General features: G+C 43.0%; 3 protein-coding genes across 3 annotated transcripts; 2 read left to right on the top strand and 1 right to left on the bottom strand.

Moving 5' to 3' along the window:
• Positions 1–2,090: 2,090 nt before the first annotated feature.
• On the bottom strand, positions 2,091–4,461 carry SS1G_08602 (hypothetical protein; the record flags this gene model as incomplete). Its single annotated transcript, XM_001590812.1, has 3 exons — positions 2,091–2,108; positions 2,341–2,619; positions 2,680–4,461. 3 exons carry the CDS (start codon positions 4,459–4,461, stop codon positions 2,091–2,093), a joined length of 2,079 nt encoding a protein of 692 aa, XP_001590862.1.
• Positions 4,462–4,933: 472 nt separating this feature from the next.
• Positions 4,934–6,176, top strand: SS1G_08601 (predicted protein; the record flags this gene model as incomplete). Its single annotated transcript, XM_001590811.1, has 5 exons — positions 4,934–4,965; positions 5,092–5,184; positions 5,339–5,359; positions 5,918–6,019; positions 6,116–6,176. The coding sequence occupies 5 exons, from the start codon at positions 4,934–4,936 to the stop codon at positions 6,174–6,176; spliced, it is 309 nt and encodes a 102-aa protein (XP_001590861.1).
• Positions 6,177–7,138: 962 nt separating this feature from the next.
• SS1G_08600 (hypothetical protein) lies at positions 7,139–10,270 on the top strand (the record flags this gene model as incomplete). The annotated part of the gene is made up of 4 exons (XM_001590810.1): positions 7,139–7,142; positions 7,310–7,962; positions 8,014–8,244; positions 8,297–10,270. The coding sequence occupies 4 exons, from the start codon at positions 7,139–7,141 to the stop codon at positions 10,268–10,270; spliced, it is 2,862 nt and encodes a 953-aa protein (XP_001590860.1).
• Positions 10,271–10,657: the final 387 nt, after the last annotated feature.

The following is a 10,657-nucleotide window of genomic DNA, read 5'->3' as shown; positions in this document are numbered from 1 at the left end:
AATTACTTTCCTGCCTTAATGGCTCCTTGTAGTATTCCGTGTCTCGCGGTTTGACCAAAAGGCAGTGATTCTGATCCTTACCGAGGCTCCTGTACTATGCCATCGTCATCGGAGGACAAATGATTCTGTTAGGCAGGTATGGTCAGAAAAGCTGCTGCTTTGGCCTCTCCTCTTTCAAAAGCCTTATGTTCCTTTCTAAATGTTCAAATTATTAGAGGCGGATGTTTATAAGGTCATGAAAAAGAACCCTAAACTGCAGTTTCCAAAACGCATTTCTTTCTCTCCGATGGGCTACATATCTTTCCCAAGAGCGCCACTCTCTAGGTTGCTGGGCACTGGATGGGGTAACTGTTCATGGCTGATTGAGCTTGGAGTTTGCTGAGACTCTGTAGTTCTTCCAAGGCCCACTGACGCTCCATAGGTGACAGGGACTTCCAGGGTTTATAGTAAAGTGGTGGCGGATACGGGACGATGTCTAGATGGCCAAGGAATTCTGATAATCTCGTTAGAGCCGTGGCCAGTGAAGCAGAGAATCAAATAACCCACGAAATGTACGGTATTTGAATTTGAACTCGAGAATTGTTGACCAGCAATTGTATTTAACTTAGAATCTACATGTGAAGAGCACCTGTAGATGGGGATAGCTACTCTATATATACACAAATGAATGGCCTAGCCGCAATGGCTAGGCAAAAAGAAGTCATATTTATCCCTCCAATGATCTTACTTTACCGATAACCATTGGTACCTAGCACTTGTCCGGATCTGATCCTCAGACCATCTAAATCGTATACTAATCCCGAGTAATCGTATCATGTGTGGACATGGTTAATGTACCTGAGGTTTCTTGTATAATAAGGGTGGGAGGGAAGCAGGGATTTCCGTCACAAAAGTTTTTAATTCTTTAATTTTTTTTTATAATTAATTTTTATATTTGTTAAAAGGAATGGCCTTACACAGGGAATAGTGGGAAGCTGATAGGGTAGAACTAAGGTAATATTGATCTAGTATATTAATCACTCTTTTAAGTTCTATAGAAGTGCGAAGCTCTCCTACAGAGAGCTTCTCAATCTAGTCCTAATAGGACTAGTGCCCTGTGCACGTGCTACGCAGGAACCATTCACTTTAACAATATTTATATTTTAAAATTTTATTTAATTTTGAAAAACATTATTTAATTTTATATAAAACTTTCTTTTTTAAATTTATAATATTTTACTTGTCAAATTCTTATTTTAATATATATATATTGTTAAAAGGAATAGAAGTTACCGGTACTAATCACGTGTCGTGATTAGTAATACGGTTACCTAAACAGGCTAGATTAGACGAACCATAAGCAGGCATATTGGTCCCCTCCGAGGATACCAAGAGGAGATTAATATGCCTACAGACGTAGTAATATAGTCAATATAGAGGCCTCTTCCACCCAATCTTTTAATATATATTACGATTAATACAAAATATATAAATAACAAATCAATTATCTCTCCCCCTTTACATCACTACCCATCCAACCCCATCAGTCTTTCATCATCACTCCATTTCTTTACTATCATCTTATATCATTTTCACACATGAACATTTATAAAAGCCAAGTCACATTTACAAATAGAATAAACAGACAATGAGTCAGGGAAGCACAACAAACAAGACAACAACAATAAGAACCCAATCAAAATCATTGCACCGGACAAACGAAGAAAACGTTTGAGTTGCAGAAAAACAATTTAATTGTCTCTTTTAAAAAAAAGTACTTAACCTCCATCCAAATTTCGTCTAGATCCACCCATTGCAAATGCTATGCTTTGATGATGCTGCAGAGAAAAAAAGAAATATAATGTTTGGTATAGGCTCGAGTCTCGAGTAATGCTTGTATCCTTGAATCGCTTTTTATGCACGAGGTAACAAACAAGCAAACAAACAAGTGACCTCGAAAAGATTCTTACATCGAATACGGGTACTAGGTATGGTGATTACCGAAGAAGAGTGGAGGGAAGGTTGGCCGGTTGATGGCCGTCTAATATATGGAAGATGAGATGGAATTTTAAGATAGTGGTTGGTGTATGTAAGAACGGGATATAATGCATCTATGACCATACATCCTCCTAGAATTATGTGTTAGTTTTTGTTTGTATAAGAAAGAGTGGAAGTGCAAAAATGATGATGGAATTGATGAGGGGCCCTTTCAAGGCTGGCCCCTCCTGGATTTACCCCACTCTAGGAATCATGTTTGTTGCCCCACTAGCCGAACAAACATGTGGGCGGGCTGATGACTCAGAGAAACAAACAATACGAAAACGAATGCGAGACGATGAAATCTATCAAGAAATAACATACCTGGTATTGATTGGCAGATCTCATACTTTTTACAATATCTTCGGCCTTTGATTCTGGGATGTCACGCTGCTCTGCTATAATTTTACCAAGAACAGTGTTGACCTCTCTAGCCATGTTCGCGGCATCACCACAAACGTAGAAGTACGCTTTTTGCATGAGGAGATCGTTGACTTCTTTAGCATGTTCCTTGAGACGGTGTTGAACATAGACCTTCTCCTTTCCTTCACGAGAGAATGCAGTGATGAGTGAGAATTTGTCGCCAAGGGCCTCTTCGTATTCCTGGTTACGTGTGAGCTAAATTGTTCTAGGATCTCTTCCTCGACGTAAAATATTGCTTACCTTCCATTCTTCCTTGTACATAAAGTCTTCTGTAGATTTTCTACATCCAAAGAATAAGATAGTTCGTCCAACGTTCTCGCCAGCCTTTGCCTGTGCAGCTCTTTCCTGAACGAATGCTCGGAAAGGTGCAACACCAGTACCGGGACCGATCATGATGATAGGCTTGGATGGATCCGATGGAAGCTTGAAATTGGAATGTCGTACGTGTACGGGAACGTGGATGCCATCATACTTATTGCGTGGTCCAGTGATTTCATATGTGAGGCCGTGAGGGTCGGGGTTTTCTTCGCCATGTTGCTTCTGCTTCAATGCAAGGAGATAATTTGTGGTAACACCCTTCAAAGCATCGGTTCTTCCAGGAATATCAATTGACTCAACAACCGCTGTGATAGAAATCTTCTTCTGTTGAACAAGCGACGAAGATGAGATAGAGTAGTAACGAGGCTGAATTTTGCCCAAACCTTCAATGAACGCGGAAAATGGAATTTTGGTCCATTTTTCTTGGCCACCAACTTCTTGTAAAACCTGTGCGATGTTCAAATAGTTTTTAGTGATCTTTTGATGAAAGTAATCCTTATCACCACCAAGCTTCTCCATTTCGGCCTTGATGGCGTCATTTGGGGCAAAGGCGGACAAAGTGGCAAGAAATTGACGTGATACAGGTGCGCAAATCTCCATGTGATATCTGACTATAGCATCGTATGTAGTAGGCGAGGGGAACGGAACTTTTGCAGTTGATTCCAATGGTTTGACGGCAATGACAGAATCCTTCTTGGAAGAAAGTCCAGTAACATCGAGGAATCGGTCCACTTCCCTTCCGGCATTTGTTGGCCAAATTGCAATGTGATCTCCAGTTTGATAGCTGAGGTTAGATCCACTGATGTCGACTTCTAAGTGCAAGCAGTTTCGGTCTTGGACGGTGAAAAGTTCCTTGGACTCAGCGATAGGTGCAATGTATGGGTTGTGAGCGTTGTAAGGACCCTTTGATGTGCCCTCGAGATGCATTTTGTTTGGCTCGCCGAGATATACTTGTGGAGAATCCTTTGTCAATTCGTCCCTGTCCGTAATAGCAAAAGTCGGTTCATAAACAGCTTCACGTTCCTGTAGTCCCATCTTTTCAGCCAATGCGGTCCACATTGGCTCCTTCCAGGCCAAAAAGTCTTCTTCCATAGTACCAGCACCATCGTCTCCTTCACCAGCTTCGCCGATTTTTGTGGCTCCGAGCTTCTCAAATGCCTTTGTGACGTTTCTGACCATTGAGTTGTAGTGTTCATAGGTGTTGTTTCCGAGACCAAATGCGACAAACTTGAGGTTTTCGAGCGATTTCTCACCACTGGAGAATTCAAGATCCTCGTTCATGAAGAATTCATAGAAATCCACTGCGTTGTCGGTTGGTTCACCTTCACCATATGTAGCCAGTACGAAGATGGCGACTTTGTCGTCTCCAAGAGTATCAAGGTTATCAAAATCGTAGTCTTCCAAATCTGCTACCATAGTCTCTAAGCCAAAACGACTCTTGCCTTCTTTTGCCAATCTAGAAGCATAATCTTCTGCTGTACCAGTCTGCGAACCATAGAAGACGACGCAGTTCTTGTTTGACTCGTCCATCTTCTCGACAATATTCCTTGTCTTTGCCGGTTTGTTTCCATTGGCGGGGGGATAATTAGGAGCATAGGGATCCTTTACAATACCCCAGTATGTTCCCTTTGTAAAATATGCTATCGTCCCTAAAGCTAAGACTCCAAGGACGACGATGTCCAAGATGTCGAGTTGTCCACCCATCCTGAAATTGGGAATCTACCGATTGTTGAGGGAAACTGATAGATGAATCGACCGCAGAAACGGTGATGGGGTTATGCCGTGAACTTATGCTCAGGCAAGAGCGAAAAAAAAAGTTGACACTTAGTCAGTTGGGAATTAATCTGCAACTGTGCTGACTGTTGAGAAAATAAATTGTTTATCGACAGATATAAATTATTATGTACACATGTACAAAATGGATGATGGAGACTACGGTAAACTATTTAGATCCTTGAGGACGATCAATCAGAAACCGAGCCGAGTCTTTTAGAATTGTTCTCTTGCTTTCTAAGAAAAGGACACGCCGCACGCACGGTTGGTTGGTCAATCAAAGTGAAGGCAAAGTTGGTGAATGCTTCGTGGTCGGAAGCTGTCGGAACAAAGCACAAAGTCCGGAAAGACCGCGAAAGAGTGACAAGACGAATACGATTTGAGTTTGAGATGATAGTCGGTGATGGCAGTGGAATGGGAAAGTCCTGGAAGAGTGTAGGTAGAAGAAACAAAGAGATCAGGAAAGATAAAAGATTGATATATACAGAGTACTAATACAGACACTCAAACTTTGGAAATCTTGAGTCAGCGAAAGGCATATATATTAATAAAAGAAGTTAGAATCGTCAGCACAAATAAGATTTTAGATTTGATCCCAAGTTCTTTTATGTATACAGATTACATGGGCAATTTCTACAGATTACTTATCCGCGAGTAAGTTGTATGCTGGACTGGACAACAACAACCAACTCCGGATTCCTCAAAGTTACTCGTACGACTTGATTACGGACGTAACAAAGCTACGGATTTATTTTATTTCCATGGGCGCCTCTTTTCCGCTAGACCGCATCATCTCCTAAACTCAAAGTGACGGTTGTGCCCAGTACTGGTATGTGCTATGCAGCCAGATAGACTTTGATGATACATCCGTATGAAGTGAACCCTTCAATTTGATGTGTATTACATATTAGATTACCTAGCTAAGGTCGGTCCGTTCGAGAAAGCGAATGCAGGACAAAGTGCATCGGAGCAGCTGAGCAGCTGAGCATCCGAAGTCCACTGTAGCATTACAGTGGGACAGGCGGGACTTTCACTTCAGTCTTTTACAGCCTTTGGTCCTCTGAAACAACATCGTCACTGTGAGTAAAACATCGCTATACCGGACACAAAGCTTAGCCCTATCGGATTCGGAATGAAAAGGATTTCCCGTTAAAAGGTCTAGAAAAGGTATTATTAAAGCATCACCATAACTTATTTCAGAACTTTAACCCCAACTCTTCAAGTTTTCGTAATCAATCATGTAATAGATTCATAATGGAAGTATATATATCTCTTTTTTCTACAACTTTTATGTAGGAATTTCTAGTATATGAACACAAAAATGGTAAATTTTGAAATAAATCCGGTACATCCAGGATTCCGATATAAAGATATCTGATATTTATAGGAGGCTCTACGGTATATACGTACATCATCTAATTCATCAAGATATCGGATCCGGTTATCCATTGAATAGGCTTTCCATGTTGGATCCGAGGAAGAAGGGCTGGTGGGTTTTCAACCAAAAATACTGTGTCATCTTACCAATGCCGCTGACAATATCAGTTATTTGGTGGTTGTGACTGACTGCCTGAGTATTGTACAGCATGATGGAAAAGAAGATTCATTTTTCTAGCTGGGCATCCAATAAGGTCCGCTACATGTAGTGTAACGTGGAGATAAAGATAAAAGGTTCCATGCTCCATCTCAGCTGTTCAGCCAAAACTCGCAACAAAAAGGAGTAGAAAAGCAGGAGATCTCTCCGGTGCTGGAAAATACTGGCCAGATAAAGGCCTTTGGGGATATCATGAATTGCCGATCCAGCGTGGATTCATACCGGATCTTCGAGGAATAGTCAATAAACTTAGCGCATGAAAGACAGCTTTACCCTCTCAGAGCTTCAGAGACGTCGAGATGCTTTATCAACCACAGACAGGGGTTTATTGTTCCGATGCAGTCACAGCAGTCATAGCAGACATTCTAGGCGAATCGTGGGAAGGATCTGTTGGTGAGCGAGTAAAAAAAGACTATCAGCCGTGCCAGCCAACTCATCTATAACATGAATAATGATAGGAGGTAGAAAGAAGCAAGAGACATCTCATACTTGGATTCTTGTTGTGGTGATTCCAAATCCTACAAGGATCTAGTAATGATTCTTTTTGACTAGTATCTGCCGAGTAGAGAAAAGAGAGGAAGTAGAGAAAATATATGTAAATAATTGAAGAATCTTTACAGAGTAGATAGCTATGTGCGTACCTAGGTAAGGTTTACATAGCTGGCCATGTGAAAGTTCAATTCGTGAGTTATGATGTGATTTGTAAGATCTTACGTCCTTCCAGATTGATGAGTGCAGTGGTGGTTGTATGGATGTTCCATGGGCTGGCTCAGCGCCTTCAGGGGTTTGTTCCAGGGGTTGGATGATCATTGGCTGCTATGGACCTCCGCGATTTTGACCCTCTCTGCAAATTGTAGATGCTAGAACTAGAACATCCGAACGGCCAAAGAAGTATCAATTGAAGCTGCGACAATACCAGCAACTCTGACTCTATAGCTAAGCTCTATAAAAATGACATAAACAAGAGAGTAAAGAATGTAGGGAGATTTATATGGGCAATATTCCCGTGACAGAATGAGTGAGTACCATTAATCATCGAGGGTGTTTTAGTTCAAACTTCCCGTCCCTCAAAACTTAACGCAAAGCAAAGCAAAGCAAAGCAAAGCATTACCTTCTCCCCCAGCGGCCCTTATTTTCATTTACGGCATATCCTTGCTGATTTCTTGTCTCAAGCATCATTTCCAGGGCATCGTGCTGAGGGAATAACAGAAAACTTCTCGCCCATCGACATTGACGTGACAACGTGGGCTGCGACCTTGAAACGCTCACATACCACCAACTCGAAATCCGTTACCCATTCCCGGGAGCCAAGCTCCAGTCAATCTTTCTTCGCAGGGCTCAAGGCCGCTTTCTCAGAGTCGCCTTCCCAATCTGCCAATCTATCGCCGCGACTCTACACTGGCAGTTCGAGAGGAGGTTCAATAGATGCAGATGCGAAAAGTCATCACAGAAACACTAGCATCGTTCATGGCATACAGCGGTCTAGGAATGGGAGCTTTGGCAGTTCGTCTACTAGCCCACTGAGCCCGCAGATAATTGCTGCTGCAGGTGGAGATTTTACAGATGCATCGGTCATGGGCGATTCGAATTTCTCTTCCGGCGCATCCAGTATGACCAGCGGCACTTCTTTCAGCTCGAATACAACATTTGTACCGTCCCGCAGCCCTTCAGCGATCGAAAATGCGCCATCAGCGAGCACGCACAGAAACATGGAGCGTGGTAATAGTACTAGTGGGAGGAGTCGGAGAAACCATTCGCATCATCACTCCCATTCAAGGCATCATAAGGACGAGTTGAAAACTGTCGGCGAATATGCGCTGCATTTCTTGTTCACTTCAGTCAGTGCTCCTTGATTCTTTCTTGGCATACCTTCTAATGTCATGCTCCAGTTCATTGCGCAAGCAGAGGAAAAGATCTCACAGTGTGTTACTCTACCACTGGACCCAGAACCTCAGATAGAACATATATGCGGAATGGGAGTGGACCCAGCATTTGACCAATTGATCTCTGCTTTGGGTCATATTGCCAGCCAAAAACCTAAACCTCTCATTGATTCTATGATGTTATGGCGAAAGAACAAGAGTGATGCTGCCAACGAGGCTAGGATTCAGCTTCAACAGGTATGCTTGGGATTCGCAAGTGTTTATGTCCGTTGCTGACGAAACTCCGTAGTCTCGAGGTACTGTTTTTCCAGGCCAGATCCCACGAAGAAATACGGAGCCACCTCATAATCAGCAAGATGATCTAATGGCTGGTCTGCCAACTATAGCTGCACGCCAGGAGTTTGTCGCTCAGGCAGAACGTCGATCAACAGCTTCAATCTTTATACTATGCCGAGTCTTGATGGAAGTCATCGGCCAAAGTACCTTGGCTCGTATCACACCTGAGATGGAAGAAAAGTTGGAAGGAATCATTTTTGGACAACTGAAAATTGCTGACGCAGACCAGCTGAGCACCTCGCCTCTTAAGATGGCCAATTGGTTCTTATTCAGCCAATTACTTGGTGTCATGGCTGAAATCAATTTTGAGAGTGTCACTGATCGCTTCATAGCAGATCTCGAGAAATCGCAGAAAGATCTGGTCAAATATCCAATGAATAGGGATATTGAAGGGCGTATGGTTTTAGTCCTCGGCGGCATGAAGCACATTCGTCTCAAGGCCTATCCCGAGGATGCATGGGACCAGTCTTGCGATTTCATGATCTCTCTTGGGAGATTCTTTTCAAAATCACATGGTCAACATCTTAAATATGCTTATTGCATGGCACTCGAAATACTTCTTCTGCCAATTGCTGCCACAGCAAACACGGAACTCAACATGCCAAAGTGGAATGACGTGTTGGCAACTATAGGTCCTAGACTGGCTTCAATGTTCATTAAGCCTCGTCACTGGGCTGTTGCATTTCCATTGACAGCGACGTTGCTCTGTGTATCTTCCACGGATACCTTTTCGACACAGTGGCTTCAGCTAATCCTACCCCTCCAAGCAAAAATGAAGGAGCCAAGAACTAGACCAATCTGTCTACAAGTAATTTCGAGGCTTCTTTGGACTTATTTGCATCGCACAAGCGATACCACGAACGCCACAATTAAGAAGCTGGAAGAGGTTATGAAACTTCTACTACCTCATGGTAAGAAGTCCTACATATCTACGGAATCATCGATTATCGAACCGCTGATCCAGATTATACGCATCATTGGCTTCAAATATCAAGATTTCTGTTTCCGTACTATAGTATTTCCCTTGATCAATGCGGATTTATTCGCTTCTGGGAGGGAACTCAAAGTTGAGCAGTTAGAACCTGAAAAAATGGTTGTGGGAATTCGAGCTTTTCTTGCTATCATGTCAGATCTAGAGAAGGGCGAACAAGGTTGTCCACCGTTTCCACAGTACTACTCACCATTGCCGGTATTTGAAAGGATGCCGACTTCCCCCATAATGACAGCGCCTCGAAGTCCCATCACACCCTCTGTGGTAGTTTCTACCCGCGAAGAAAGGCTCTCGCGGCCTGTGATTACTAACACGCTGGGCGACGTTGCCAAGGAGTATTATGCAAAGTTTTGTGAGATTCTAGGAAAAATTACTATCATCTGCGACAATACTTTCGGGGGCCAAGCTGTTTTGGACGAAAAGTTCAATGGACCAATCCCCAAAACACCACTTGCCGAAAGCTTCAACTTCCGACGAGACGACCACCTAGCTCCGTCAGAGCAAAAGCAGGGATTTTACGAGCTGTTGCATGTCGCAGTACAGGCCCTACCTCGCTGTCTATCGGCCGACATACCTTTCAACATCCTTGTCAACCTCCTCTGTACCGGCACTGCTCACGTGCAGTCTAACATTGCAGAGTCCTCGGCACAATCTCTAAAGTCAATTGCTAGACAGTCTCACGCTCAGCCCGTCACCATTGGCTTTGCTCGTTTCATATTCAACTTTGATGATAGATACTCTACCATGTCTGATGGTGGTATGCTTGGTCCAGGGCACATTGAGAATACACTAAAGCTCTATGTCGAATTGCTCCAAATATGGATTGAGGAGATCAAAAACAAGATGAAGGACGCCGCATTAGATATGTCCGAAGATGGATCTGCTGATAAGCGAGGAGTGCAACTAGATCTATCCCGGAATTTGGGCACATGTTGATGAAGTTGAATCACATGGCCTATTCTTTTTGTGTTCACAGTCAAGGCGAGTGCGTGCTTTTGCTGTTACAGTCTTGCGTCTTATTACGGAATTTGATACCGCTTTGGGCAAGGACAATAGCCGGTTGATACACATTCTTGAAGGAGATGCCAAAGGAGTCATGGATTTCAATGACGAAACTTTATCTGTTGCAGAGCGCAGTAGACTACAACGAGGCTTACAGAAGACAGATCTAAACGAGAGGCATGAGAGCGACTTGATTGAGCTTTGCAGTAGCGATGTCTCATATGACACAACTCTATGGTTCAAAATCTTTCCGAATCTAATACGAATCAGTTATGATCGTTGCCCATTTGCGGTAACACTTGGGCGGGAATTAATCTGCAA

The sequence above is a fragment of the Sclerotinia sclerotiorum genome, genomic scaffold (assembly GCF_000146945.2).
Source record: "Sclerotinia sclerotiorum 1980 UF-70 scaffold_11 genomic scaffold, whole genome shotgun sequence".
NCBI lineage: Eukaryota > Fungi > Ascomycota > Leotiomycetes > Helotiales > Sclerotiniaceae > Sclerotinia > Sclerotinia sclerotiorum.
The sequence above is the reverse complement of the archived record's forward strand: the minus strand, read 5'-3'. Positions and strand labels throughout refer to the sequence as shown.